This window comes from Panthera tigris, chromosome A1 (genome assembly GCF_018350195.1).
Source record: "Panthera tigris isolate Pti1 chromosome A1, P.tigris_Pti1_mat1.1, whole genome shotgun sequence".
Classification (NCBI taxonomy): Eukaryota; Metazoa; Chordata; class Mammalia; order Carnivora; family Felidae; genus Panthera; species Panthera tigris.
The window spans coordinates 130,846,800-130,862,513 of NC_056660.1; the positions used below are offsets into that span (position 1 = coordinate 130,846,800).

At 33.1% G+C, this 15,714-nt stretch overlaps 1 protein-coding gene across 3 annotated transcripts in view; it reads left to right on the top strand.

The window, feature by feature from the left end:
* The window catches only part of RNF180 (ring finger protein 180), a 209,177-nt gene that overhangs the window by 33,867 nt on the left and 159,596 nt on the right, over positions 1–15,714 (top strand). For all 3 annotated transcript variants that reach the window (XM_042987623.1, XM_042987631.1, XM_042987629.1), the window contains exon 3: positions 14,735–14,830. In XM_042987623.1, coding sequence (XP_042843557.1) covers positions 14,735–14,830 — 96 coding nt within the window. The remainder of the gene's footprint in view (positions 1–14,734; positions 14,831–15,714) is intronic.

Here is a 15,714-nt window from a genome sequence, read left to right on the forward strand (position 1 = left end):
GGAACCATAAGAACAGTATGTAGACAGAATTGAAACTGCTTGTAACAGGAAGGTAGAACATTCTAAACTTTGAGACCAGCATGTTCAAAGACCTATGTTGGAGAGAATGTGGCGTATCCATGAAACTAGAAGATTTCCATGATTGGAGTTGAGAGAGCAAGAGGAAGTTTTGGCAAGATTTGAGGCAAGAAAAAAAAGTTACCAGTTAGATCATTTATGGTCTTGTAAGCCAAATTAAGGACTTTGATTTTTATTGTAAGAGCTGGAAAGTTACTGAAAAGAAGTGATATGACCACTGAATTTTAAAAAGATCATTTTGGCTATTGTGTGAAGAGTGAATTTTTAGAAAGTTAGGCAACAACAGATGTGGGGAGACTGCCCTTAAGTGAGTCTTTTAATATTTTTTTTTCATTCATTCCGACCTTTTGAGTTAAAAAAAAATGTTTTTTTCACCCTGAAGTATCTTCTCAGAGTCCAAATAAGAAACAAAGGGCAGTGTGATAGAATTTGGTTCTTTTACTTTTGTGACACTTTAAATATTCAGTTAATAATGTTAATGTAAGTGACATGTTTGTTACTCTGTCTTTTCCTTGTGTTTATAGCAGTAATAGTTAAGTGTATAGTTGGCTCACTTTTGGTAAATTAGCTGAGGGAATATTACTGCTAACATTGGAAATGCCAAATGTTGAACATTTTTCAAAACATCTTGGAATATTAAATTGTCTGTGTCAACTTTTTACATTTAACCTGTTCTGCTTGATTAGCATCGTAAAGATCATTAAATGATAAAAAGATAACACATAAAATTTATAATTTTAAAATTAAATGAAGTTCTCTGTATATACAGCAACAAGAAACATTCCCTACCCTTAAAGCACAAATTAACAATGCCTTAGCTCCCCCTGCTGCTTGAAACTAATTATTTCATTTATGAAATACTTTGTCAACATTTTTCTGACAGCATTAAGTGAAATTAGCTGTTAACTTTTCATTCTTCCCTCACGTATAAATTTGAGACATGAGAAAACTGTCTAGTAAGGTTTTATTAAGTCCTAGTAATACAGTTTTTCTAATATTCAGTTTGATTTTTTTCTAGGAGATAACATCTCATGCCATTACTTGAAAGGCATTAAATTCCTGAAATTGGAATCCTTCCATTTTGTCATTTGTCTTAAAATACATTCATTAGAACTTGTCTTATCATATAAACGTGTATGATTTTTAAAAAATTAGATGATTGTAGATTTATAAACTAAACATAATATTTTATGAAATGTCCTACTTTACCTATAAGTCTATATTGGAAGTAAATATCATGAATAATATATATATTTTCTAGGACTGTGTGTATAAGTACAGGTGAAGTAGTTGGCAGTCTCATTATTTATAATTGAGGCTTCTTTGTTTACACTGGCTTTCTTGGTCCTTTCTAAGTTTTCTGAAGAGGAAACAGAACACTATATAGTCTTTATCCGGCCTTTACATTCCTCTCACCTGTATCAGTTGCTGTAACCAATTTTCCTTTTGTTTGTCTTGGCATAAAACTGTGGTTTAACTCAACTATTTAGAGAAAAATGTGTGCTTGGTTTATACTAATAGTTCTCAAATAAAGGTCAGGTTGGGGGGGGTCCCATATCAGAAGAAACTGTAGAATTTTTTTCTAAATCTACCTTTCCTCTTATATAAGTTAGTGTAATGGTTTTGGTTAACTTAAAAATAAATTATGCCTCAGGTTTTTTGTTTTTGTTTTGCTTTTTTTCTAAGGCTCAGAAAAAGTAGTATCACCTTAGAACATACTTATGCTAAAGATAACGGAGAGTTGATTGCCCTGAAAACAGTAGTATTTATTACATGCAGGAAGTAACAATGGAAACTTAGTGACTCAGGACAGGAGTATTGAAGCCTGACTGCCTGATGGAAATCCTTGCTTTACTACTTAATATGTGACCTTGGACAAGTTACATAAAAGTCACTTAATTTCTCTTGTCTCAATTTCCTTATCTGTAAAGTAGTAAAAATCCTTAAAACAATGCCTGGGCATAGTAAACACAGTATAAATGTTAGTGAGCCAGTAAACATAAGTACCTTTTAAAATATCTTTTACCTACCTAGAATTATGACTCCCAATTTATTCTCACAAAAATATTCATAAAGCATCTCTATAGTTTGTAGTTGATGGTGGTTTCTTAGTTATCGTGGTCAATCTTAGGGGATTAAATATCATAATCACTTTATGATTAAATTAATGGAATACTCACAATGAAATAAACAAGACAATAAATTTAAAGTACCTAGCATAGTCCCTGGCATGCATTCATATATATAAAAATATTTATATATGTATATATATGCATTTATATATTACATATAAATTTTTACTCCCTTTTTATGGTCAACACTGGGTCTAGTAATCATGAAATAAATATTCATAGGTTGATTGCCATTTCTTACTTTGACATTAATATCCTACTGTTTATTGTACCAATGTAGAATTATTTACTTAGTTCATATATAGACAGAAGCTTGAAAAGTCAGAAGTAGTTCTGGATGTAATAACAAAGTAAAGATGACTTTGTCTATTCGAATTTGTATTCTTGATAACAGCTTTTTAAAGAATTCATTGCATTTAGACTACTCTGAAAAACTCTCAGCTCCTAATGTAAGGGGCTAATGTGTTTGAGTATGGATGTTTGTGAGATTAATTATATTCTACAAAAATGTCATCCTTAATTTCATTTTGTTTCTAAGGCAAAATATTTAGGTAAAGCTAGACTGCTTATTTTTATGGAGTCACTTCCAAATAGTTTCCCAAAGTTCTTTGATAAACAGATTTGTATAGTCCACTTAAATTTGTTATGATGAGCCTTGGCTCATATATGATCAAATTGTTAAGAATTCAGGTTCTTAAATGTATTTAAGAATACAGAAAGGGAAAACGGGCACACTATCTTTGCACATTTGTGTCAGTCTTCAGTAGTTTGAAGGAACTACTTTAATTTTTTTTTTTAACGTTTATTTATTTTTGAGACAGAGAGAGACAGAGCATGAACGGGGGAGGGGCAGAGAGAGAGGGAGACACAGAATCTGAAACAGGCTCCAGGCTCTGAGCCATCAGCCCAGAGCCCGACGCGGGGCTTGAACTCACGGACCGCGAGATCGTGACCTGAGCCGAAATCAGACGCTTAACCGACTGAGCCACCCAGGCGCCCCTTGAAGGAACTACTTTAAAAACTATAGGGCTCAGAAAGGTAAAGGTAATAACAGCAGTGAAAATTCTAAAAAATTGAGCACAGAATAGGCTTTCTTTCATTCATCAAGCATTTAGTAAGTGCCTGTTGTATTTCAGGGGCTGTCTTTTTATCTGAAGATACAGAGAGGACTAGGGTAGTATATGTCCTATGAAGCTTACCAACAAAATTGTATGATTCACAAGTGTTTCTTAATAACTTTTCTTAAGGATACTTTCATATTTTTTAAAATCAGTTTTATTTGGGTGTAACTTACTTGTAATGAAATGCACACTTGAATGAGTTTTGACAAATGTATACGTATTCATGTACCTGCAGCCAATGTGTACAGTATTCAGTCTTTTCCAGAGTTTCTATATATAGAAACTATATATGTAGAGAGAAACTATATATATAATATACATATATATTATATATATATATATATTATACACACACACACACACAGAAGCTATATGTGTAGAAAATACACATATATACACATACACAAATACATATGTATATATATTTAGAGAGAGAATATAAGTGTATTCTTTCATATATAGTTTTTTTATGCTCAGGATAAGTTTTTGAGGTTGATTTATGTTACCACATCTATCAGTAGTTGATTTCTTTTTATTACTGAATATTCTCTGTTATATGGATCCTATAGTTGTTTATTGTAGGGATGCCATAGTTGTTTTGGGACGTTTAGGAGGTTTGCAGTTTTGAGCTATAATAAAGTTGCTATGAACATCTGTATGCAAATCTTTACGTAGACATATATTTTCATATCTCTTGATTATTGCTAGGAATTGCTAGGTCTTGTGGTAAGTGTAGGCATAGCTTTTTAAGAAACTGACAAATGGTTTTCTAAAATAACTTTGCCATTTGCCATTCCCACTGGCAATGTATAAGATTTTCATTTGCTCTTTGTCAGTACTGATATTGCTGGTTCCTTTTTTCCTTCTCCTCTTCTTCATCCTCCTCCTCTTTTTCTTCTTTTTTAGCTTTTTTAATAAATGTGCAGTGGTATCATTGTGCTTTGAATTTGCATTTCTCCAGGGGCTAATGATGTTCTGCCTTTTTCATGTGGTTTTGAGCACTAGTATATCTCCCTCTGTGAAGTGTCTGTTAAAATCTGCACTCATTTATTTTTTAATTATGTTTTCTTCTTACTTGGTTGTAAGAGGTTTTTTTTTACATATATATTCTGGCTAAAAAGTTCTTGTCAGGTATAGGTTTGTGTTTTCATTTTCTTAGTGACACCTTCAAACAGTAGATTGTTTTCATTTTGATGAAATCCAGTTTATCATATCCTCTTCTCTATGGTTTGTGTTTTTGTGTTCTCAGAATCCTTTTCCTATCACAGGGTTTCAAAGGTTTTCTTCTCTGTTTTCTTCTAGACACTTTACAGTTACAGCTTTTACTTTTTAGAACTCTGATCCATTTTGAGTTATTTTTGTGTGTGGTGTATCGTAAGCATCAAGGCTTTTTGTTTTGGTTTTTTGGTTTTCTTTTAACCTCAGTTGTTCCATCACCAATTATTGAAAAATAGATCTTTTCTCATTACATTGAAATATTTACCAAAAATTAAGTGACTCTATATACAGGTCTATTTTTGGACTCTATTCCATTGATCTAATAACTGGTGAGATTAGATAGTGTATGGCCTTTACCTTTCTTCTTCTGTTGCAGAATTTGTTGGGGTGTTTTAGGTCAATTTTCATTTTCACATAAATTTTGTAATCCATCAATTTTAATAAATAGATCTTCTGGGATTTTGAGTATGATTGTGGTGAATCTGTGGATTAATCTGGGAAGAATTGAGATCTTGAAAACATTGAGCCTTCATGGTACATTCCTTAGTTTAATTAGGTCTTCTTTAATTTCTTTGTATAGTATTTTGTAGTTTTCAGTGGACAGGTCTTAATTATGTTGTATCAAATTTATACTTACGTAGTTCATGTTTTTTTATGCTATTGTAAGTGATACTTTAAACATTTTCACTTTTTATTTGTTGTCAATATACAGAAATGTGATATACAGAAATTTGTATGTTGATGTTGTATACTGAAATTATGCAAATTTTTAGGCAGCTTTTTTGGTGAATTCCTTAGTATTTTTCATAGTATACTGACTGTGAATAAAAAAGTTACTATGTTCTTTTTTAGAAATTGTACTAAAATATACATAACATAAAATTTACCACTAGGGATATTTAGTACATTTGCAGTGTTGTGCATCCATCATCACTGTCTAATTCTAGAACATTTTCATCCTCCCAAGAGGAAAGCCCATACTCATTAAGCTGTCACTCTCCATTTCCCCTTCCCCCAAAGCCCAGGCAACTACTAATCTGATTTATGTCTGTAGATATGAATATTACATGCAAATGGAATCAGACACTATGTAGCTTTTTGTGTCTGGCTTCTTTTACCAGCATTATGTTATCAAGATTTATCCACGTAATAGCATGTATAACTATTTTATTTCTGTTGAAGCTGAACAATATTTCATTTTATGGATATACCTCATTTTGCTTATACATTAATCAGTTGATGGATACATGGGTTGCGTCCACCTTTTGATTATTGTTATTCTGGTAAGAACATGTGTACAAGTTTTTGTTTAAACATCTATTTTCAGTTATTGTGGGTATACACCCAGGAGTAGACTCGATAAGTAAATTGGTAATTCTGTTTAACCTACTGAGAAACAACAAGGTTTGTTTACACAGTGGCTGCACCATTTTACATTCCCACTGCAAATGTTTGAGGGTTCCATTTTTCCATGTCCTCACCTATGCTTATGTACTTTTTATTTTAATATTTTTTATTAGCCATCCTAGTGGGTGTGAAGTTGTATTTTGTTATTTTGTTAATTTTTATCTGTGTGTCTCTTTTCTTTTTCCTGCCATATTCTACTAACTTGGAACATCAATACAATGTGGCATAGAAAAGAGTGAATTGTATATGTACACCACATCTTTATCCAGTCATCTATCATTCAACACTTAGATGGCTTCCATATCTTGGCTATTGTAAATAAGGCTGCAATAAACATAAATGTGCATCTGTCTGCTCAGATTAGTGTTTTCATTGTTTTTGGAGGGGGGGAAGGGGAAAATATTCGTTAGTGGAATTATTGGATATATGGTATTTCTATTTTTAATTTTTTGAAGAACCTCCATACTGTTTTTCACAGTGGCTGTTCTAATTTACATTCCCACCAGCAGTGCACCAGAGTTCTTTTTTCTGCAACATCTTTGTCAACACCTGTTATTTCTTGAGTTTCTGATTTTAGCCATTCTGACAGGTGTAAGGTGATATCTCATTGTGGTTTTGATTTGCATTATTGATAGATGTCAAGCATCTTTTCATGTGTCTGTTGGCCATCTGGGTGTCTTCTTTGGAAAAATGTCCATTTGTCCTCTGCCCATTTTTTAATTGGATCATTTTGGAGGTTTTTGGTGTTGAGTTATATAAGTTTTTTATATATTTTGGATACTAGCTCCTCATTGGATATATCATTTGAAAATCTCTTCTCCCATTCAGTAGGTTGCCTTTGGGTTTCATTGATGGTTTCCTTCACTGTGCAAAATATTTTTATTTTGATGCAGTCTCAATAGTTTTTTGTTTGTTTGTTTGTTAATGTTTGTTTTTTGCTTTTGTTTCCCTTACCTTGGTAGACACGTCTAGAAAAAAGTTGCTGTGGCCAATGTCAAATTATTACCTGTGTTCTTTTCTAGGATTTTTAGGGTTTTAGGTGTCATATTTAGGTCTTCCATCCATTTTGGGCTTATTTTTGTGTATGGTGTTACAATGTGGTCAAGTTTCATTCTTTTGCATGTAGTGTCCAGTTTTCCCAGCACCATTTATTGAAGTGACTGATGAGATCTTGCCATTTGCCATAGCATGAATGGACCTAAAGGGTATTATGCTAAGTAAAATCAGTCAGACTGATAAAGGCTAATACCATATGATTTCTCTCATATGTGCAATTAAAAAAAATGAATAAAAGGCAGAATCAGACCCATAAATACACAGAACAAACTAATGGTTGCCAGAGGGAAGGGTTAGTGGGACAGCAAAATGGGTGAAGGGGAGTGGAAGATACAGGCTTCCAATTATGAAATGAATAAGTCACAGGGATAAAAAGGTACAACATAAGGAATATAATCAATGATATTGTAATAGTGTACCAGTGACACATGGTAGCTACACTTTTGGTAGCATAGCATAATGCATTTTGAATCTCTGTGTTGTACGCCTGAAATTAGTATAGCATTATGTGTTGTCTATACTGAAATGAAAACATAAAAAATGCTAGGCCCAGAACTGTAACTAGAAGGAACAGGAGCACTGAGATAGCTAAACCCCTAAGACACCGGGACATAGTGTGTGCTAAGACTGACAGAGCTAGGAAAGGAAGATAAATGTGAAGTAGGGTATAGCAAGGAAAAGCTGGCAACCTAGAAGATCAATAGAAACCTAAGCCGCTTTCATTATCTCTGTTCTTGATATTGTGAATATGTGTCAGAAACTATACCCCTTCATCAAAGAGTTAGATACACGTCTGTCTGGTCGAAGAGGTGGAGAAGCTGAACTGGGATTCAGGGGAAGATGGGGAAGTTTTAGGTTTGTTGAACTGACTATCCCACTTGAACAGGGTGAGCCAGCATGATAAAATCATGGGAATGGAGAACAGATTGGGAAGTGGGGAGGAAAGTATTGACTATGAAGGGCCAGCATGAAAGAATTTGAGGAAGATAGTGGAACTGTTTTTGTATCTTGATCATAGTTATGTATAATCTACCCTATGCATTTCACAAAATCCAGGGGACTGTATACTACAGAGTAATTTTACAGTACATAAAATGTTTCAAATGAAGGTGAAATGAAAACTTTTTCATAGAAACATGTCCTCAAAGTACTCATCACCAGTAAATTTGAACTATCAGAGGAAGTTCTTCAGGTATTAGGAAAATGTCATCAAATGGGATTTATATCAATACAACTGAATAGGGTGATCTTGAAATGGTAAATGTGTTGGTAAATGTACATTTCCTTTTAATTTTCCTTAAAGGACAATTGTTAAAGCAGAATGTTAACAGTTTATCGTGTAATTGATAAATGCAAAAATAAAATGTGTGAAAACAATAATACAAAGAATAGGAAGCAAAAAATCAAAGTATACTGCATAAGTTTCCAATCTGCACATACTGTCATATATTATAATTTAAAGGAAGACTATGATAAATTAAAGATGCATATTGTAAACAAAAGAACAACCACTGAGGAGGAGAGGAGAAATAATTAGCTCTAAAGAGCCAGCAGTAAAAGACAGTAAAAGAAGAAAAACAGAAGAGGGATCATGAGACAAATAGGAAATAAGATACTGAATTTAAACTTGAACATATTGGTATTAACATTAAATGTAAGTGATATACATGCTTCAATTACAAATTTCAAACTGTATGTTTTTATAAGAAATTCACTGAAATATAAAATGAAATAATAACACATTTTTATCATCCCAACATAAATCAAAGGAGAACTGGAATTGCTATATTAATATCAGGCAAAGTAGATTTCAAAACTACAAATACTATTAAAAATAAAGAGATAATTTTCATAATTATGAAGTAATACGCCAGAAATGCATAACAATTTGAAGTATGTATGTAACTAATAGCAGAACTTGAAGCAAAAGCTGACAGAATTTAAAGAGCAAATGTATAAACCCATAATTATAACTGGAAATTTCAGGGTTTGTTTCATAAACAAATATTCTTCATATTCTGTAGAGTAAGAATATTCTACATATTCTGTAGAATAAGAAGACAGAAATTCAGTAAGAAAACATTACATTTAGACAACACAACTGACATTTATGAAACATATCCAACAACAGCAGAACAGGTATTTGTTTAAAGTGCAAATGTAGTATTCTTCAAGATATACCATTTGTTGGACCATTATTTAGATTTTAAAGAAAGAAAGTAATACCACATATGTTCTCTGAGGTACAATGAAATTAAATCAGAAAACAATAGCAGAAAGTTATCTGAAACATCCTCAAATATTTGCGCATTAAAAAACGTACTTTAAAACTTAAAGTCAAAGAAGAAATCACAAGAAAAATTAGGAAATACTTGAAATTGAGTGGAAAGGAAAATGCATAAGCCATATATTGTAGGATGCAGATAAGGCAGTGGTCACAGGAAACTTTAGAGTGTAAGTACTTCTATTTGAAGAAAGGTCTAAAATCAATAATGTAAGCTTCCAGCTTGGTAAGAAAGCAAGAAGAGCATATTAAATCTTAAGTAAGCAACAGGAGGGGTGTCTGGGTGGCTCAGTCAGTTAAGTGTCTGACTTCAGCTCAGGTTGTGATCTGGTGGTTCATGAGTTCAAGTCCTGCTTCGGGCTGCGTGCTCACAGCTCGGAGCCTGGAGCCTGCTTTGGATTCTGTGTCTCCCTCTCTCTTTGCTCCTCCCCTGCTTGCACTCTGTCTCTCTCTCAAAAATAAATAAACATTAAAAGAAAAAAACCCGAAAAAAATTTTTTAAAAAAGTAAGCAACAGGAAGAAACTAACACCTGTCAGAAGTTAATAAAAAGGAAAATAGAATGAAATCAAAAGATATATTTTTAGACAATGAAATTAATATGTCACTAACTAGAGTGAACAAGAAAATACAGATAAAACACAAATGACTAATATTAGGGAAGAAGAGAGACATCATTATAGAGGCACTGACCTTAAAAGAATAATAACAATGTAGTGAAAAATTTTATGAAAAATTTGATAACCTAGATGGAATAAAACTTGAAAGAGATACAAATTATTTAAATGAATCAAGAGAAAATAGACTTTACGCACAGACCTACATCAATTAAAGGAGATGAATATGAGATGAAAACCTGTACCCTCCAAAAACAAACAAGTATTCTTTTTTTTCCCCATTCTTATTTATTTTTGAGAGAGAGAGAAGCAGGGAAGGGGCAGAGAGAGAGGGGGACAGAGGGAAAAAATAGATACTATTAGAAAAGATACCCACACATCAACACCTCTTATGAAGATAGTGTCAAAAATATTTGATAAAACATTAGTACAATTTAGTAATATATTATCATATATATAGTAAATGCTAAGGAATTTACAAAAAACCAGCAAGGAGTGAGTTTAGTACGTTTGTAGACTATAAGGTCAGTATGGTAATTCAACTATTTAAACTAGCCACAGAAGACTGCAGTAAGCAACTGGTAAAACACCAGTTATGGCAGCATCAAAAAACATGAACAATTTAGGAATAAATTTACACATTATGTAATAAAAATTAGTTTAGCATTCATAAATCAATCAATATTATTCAGTGTATCAATAGAATAGAGAAGAAAAAAATGAACATTTTGATACATGTGGCAAAATTATTTGATAAAACTCAATACCCATTCATGATAGAAACTCTCAGAAAATGAAGAAGGAAAATTTCTCAACTTGATAAAAGGCATCTGTGAAAAACCTACAGCTAAACTCAGTCATTGGTCAAAGAGACTTACTTTACTCTCTGATTGCGAACTACAGGGCTTCATTCTCACTGGTTTTTTTTTTTTTATTTTAAAAATTATTAAAATTTTTAAATTTACTTTTTCAGTTTTTATTTGAGTATAGTTGACACACAGTGTTACATTTTTAATTTAGATAGAATTTTTATCTCTAGACATACCATTTGTTTGTTGTTACTTTAAGACTTTTCTGTTTTTGTTTTATTCATGTTTTACTTTTAATGCTTGAACATATTTATAATAGCTGGTTTAATGTCTTTATCTGCTTATGCAGTCATTTCCACCTTTTTCTGGGTTTATTTCTGTTGCCCGATTTTTTCTGTTGGCTATGGGTCATTTTTGCTTTGCACGTATCTGGTAATTTTTTTTTGTAAGTTGGACATTTAGTTTTAATATTATTGAGTGTCTGAATATTATTATCTTCCTTTAAAGAGGTTTTTAGCAGGCATATAAATTACTAGTGATTGACTTTGATTCTTTGCAGGCCTAGTTTTAAATTTTTGTAGGTTGATTTCTAATAGGCTTTATTCTAGGGCTAATTTAGCTCTGCTCTTATGGCAGGACTCTTTAGAATCTACTAAATACCCAAGCTGTTCATTGAGATCTTGCTACTCTGGCTAATTGGAGCATGAATATCTTCCCAGCTTGCTGTGATCCGTGTGTGAATAGTTAAATTTACAGTTTACTAGCAGATGTCTTTTCCGTGGTAAATTTTCTTTATCTGGTTCTCTGGTATTTCACCCAACATGTGTTCATATTGGCATTCAACCAAAGATTTAAAGGAATCTCTGCAGTTCTCTGGAATTTTTTTCTATTTGTAGGCTTCTCCTTGCCAGTACCTTGTCTATAAACTCTAGCTATTTAGCCTCTGTACACTTAGATCTTCACTTTATCAGCAAGGCTTCTTCTATGTTGTTGGCTTCCTCCTCCACATAAAGATTCTAGAATTTCCCCAGGGCAGAAATCAAGGGTGATTTTTAGTCTCCCCTCATTTATGTTTCTCTTCTCAGTGTTCACAGTCCTGCCATTTATTTTGTCCAAGGTCTTATACAATTTTTTTTAAAAATATATTTCCCTAGTATTATCTATTATAATGCTGAGAGCATATCTAATTCCACTTACTTTAGGATTGCCAGAATCAGAAATAATCAATTTATTTCCTTTTCACTTGAGCCAATTTTTAAATAAAATTGTAATCATGTAAGTGTAATTTAATATATTCTCCCATTAAAACAATTATGAGAAAGTTAAAGTCTCCTTTTAGTAACTCCTACCCTTGGTCTTTCTTCCTTAAAATCTAACCAATGTTGGGGCACCTGGGTGGCTCAGTCAGTTAAGCGGCCGACTTCAGCTCAGGTCATGATCTCGCAGTCTGTGAGTTCGAGCCCCGCGTCGGGCTCTGTGCTGACAGCTCAGAGCCTGGAGCCTGTTTCTCCCTCTCTCTGACCCTCCCCTGTTCATGCTCTGTCTCTGTCTGTCTCAAAAATAAATAAATGTTTAAAAAAAATTAAAAAAAAAAATCTAACCAATGTTAGCAACTTACTACATGGCCTTTTAGGGACTTTTTCTATCCATTTTTGTTTGTTTCCATAGAAAAGCCATAATACTGCTCATCTAATTTTAGGTTATATATGCTTTTAATATCATAGTTCAGAGTGCATTTATTTCTTTCACCTGACTTTTTTTAAAAGAACAAAGAGTATGTAGCAGCGATGCATGTTATTAGTACAAACAAATCTAGTTCACATTCTTTATATGCTGTAGTACTATTTTTAGCAAGAATAGACATTGGTCCTCAGTAGCTCATCTTCTACACTTGCTACAAATGCTTTCCATCTTTTTTAGGCATCTCTAGCTACCCTGGAATGTTGCCCCATTTTTCTCTTGTCCAAGTACTCCTCTTGCCTGGAGACAGACAGACTTACTCACCGCCTGTGATAGTTACCCAGGACCTTTTCTGTTTCTGGTTTTCACCTGTTTGACATGGACCATTCTTTGTGTTGTTCTCATCTATTATGTACTTGGAACTTAGATACATTGTGCTTTTATTTCTTCGCTAATCTTTCACAGGTTCCTCATAATTTCTGATTCATTGAAATCTCCCCATCTGTATTTCCTAATTCAGCGGTTGGGTTCTTTTTGTAAATGTCTTGTATTGGTTTTTTGTTTTGAGAGAGAGGATCAACTGGAATATGTACTCACTTTACCACCTTGAAACCAGTAATTTCTTCGCTCTGCCTGAATTTTTCCATCTTCTGTTTTATGAGAATCTAGAATAAAATAAACCTTTGTGTGTCGTAGTATCTCCTCCTCTCTTCCTCACTTTGTTTCCATTCAGTAATATGTTCTTCATTTTGGCCTGGGCCTGCCTGGCTATTTCTCATTATTCTCACTGTTGACATGGTAAGTTGCATTTTGTTAGCCAGAATTAAAGTTCAGGCATCATTAATAGAACTGTAAAGTAACTCTTTGGCCCACTATAAATCCTTTTCAACAGACTTTGTATTGGTCAGTGAAGTATTTTCTACTTGTGTTGTAGATTTTTAAAATATTAGAATTAGAAAATTTTGAAACCTTTTAACAAGAGTATTTTTTCTCCATTATAAATAAATAAATATATATAAAATACAATTGTGTACAGTGTACAAAATAGTGAAATGTGGTCTAACATACAACAATATCTCCTGTCCTTTCCTCTTTTAATTTACTTCATGATTTTTTAAGAGCCTGACAGAAATTAGATTAAGATGGCTTCTTTATAGATCTTTCTGATATATAAATACATCATCCTGAAACTTTTCTTGTATATGGGGCCACCATTTAGTATCTTAATATGTATGAATGGAAGAGAAAAGTGATATAGGGCCCAGAGGAACCAGCTTGGGAGATTAAACCTAGAAATTCAGGGTGATCTTGGTTCCAAGTCACAATGTAAATTATTCATTGAAAGGTTCTTAAAGACATTCAGTCTTCTTTCATTCGTGTCACTATGAATACAAACTTAGAAAGGATGTTTAGTAATTTCCTTGTTTATTTTGTTAATCCAATTATGGTATCTAGTTGTGTAACTGCTTGGGAAATTTAAAAAGAATTGTGCAACTTGGAAACACTATATCTATGTAAAATCTCACCTTGGACATGGGTCCGTGGGCAGAAGCCTTATTTTTCCCTGTTATTCTCAAGCAACTCTTTTTTGCCATCATAGAATGTCATTCTGTATACTCAGAAGGGACCTTAGCAACTATCTAGAAGTATTTTACAGGTGAAGACACTGAAACCCAGAGGGGTAAAATAATTGGCCTAAGGTTCACTAAGGTCATAAACAGTCATACATCTCCATGCTGCTCTGTCCTGCATTTTTTTGATACGTGTATCGCTTCACCTATATATCATAGTTATTTTTACATATCTATTTCAGAAAGCCAAAAGTATCTCTCTTTGAAATATTTTTTGTTCTAACACAGCTGAAATATAGTTGGGGCTCTTCCAGCTGCCTACACAATTCTTCTTCTCCCTCATCCTCTTGTACTTTTCTTGAGCATCTTGATAGATTATATAGCAACTCCTTTATTCTGTCATTAGTAGAGTACAGATGGAATAAGAGATGAAAGGCCCAGGAAAGTTGTCATGAATGGCGCTGTTTTTTCTTACACCCAGGAAAAAAGAAGAGGGTGCCAGATTTTTCTATTGAGTGTCTTATTGCTAAATTTTAAATTTAATTTGATGCTTTTTTTTTTTTAATTCCCAAGTGGTTATTCCCTGAAAAAAAATTTTTTTTGTCTTTGTGGGTTTAAGGAGGGAGTGAGGAGAGGAGAGCAGTGTATATTTTCTTCCTGGCTAAAACTAGATGTGTATTTTTGTGTTTTACTCAAACATGAAATTCGTTAAATAAATCCAGAACCTGGTAATGATTAATATCATGCATTTTTATACAACAGGATAGACATGATTCAGCTGATGATCAAAATATTTGTCATGTGTGGCACATGGATATAGAAGCTCTTCCAGAATGGATAAACTGCCTAATACAAAAAGTAAGTTCCTTAGTTTCTGAGTACAATTAAGAATGTAATCCTTTCAAGTTTTTTTATCCTCATTCTAGAGCTATTTTTTATTGAATACATGGTTTCAAGAGATAAGAAAGGGTGTATAACACTTGATTGCATTTACTGGCTTCATTATTACTGGAGTGTTATAGGTACTTTTCACCCTCAGACTTTGAACTTGGTATTTCCCCTTCCTTGATTGCTCTTGCCACAATTAATCCCCTCTTCCTTCATTTCCATATGTCTTAATCACAATGAGGCATTGCCTGTGCAAACTATCAATTGCCCTTCCCCACTATTACCACTCTTCACACTTCCTTTCTCCCTTTTCTGTTTTATATACCTATTTATATTTTACATATGCACACACACACAATAAGTAATATATAGTACTGGTAAATATGCATACGTGTATATGACATGTATAAATATAAACATTACTGCACGCGTGCACACACACACACACACACACACACACACATACACTTTCCCACATACATATATGGCTTACTGATCCTGTTAATTGCCTAGCTCCCCTATTAGAATATAAGTTCCATGAAGTCAGAAGTTTTTCTCTGTGGTTTATTAGTGTATCTTTTAGATACACCTAGAATAGTGCCCAATGACTGAATGAAATATCCTGCATCATTCGTGTATCTACACACATATAAAATAAACTAGATAAGTAATGACCGTCAGTGGTACAATCAAAATCAAATTACCACATTTTTAAGTCTCCTTGATGAAATATTATAAGAGCAGGAACTCATTTTGTTGACATTATAGTATCATTATTTCTCGCAATTCAAAACACCTATGTATTAGAAAACTATAAGTAATATGATTTTGGAAAAGTATAGCTGCCATTCTCC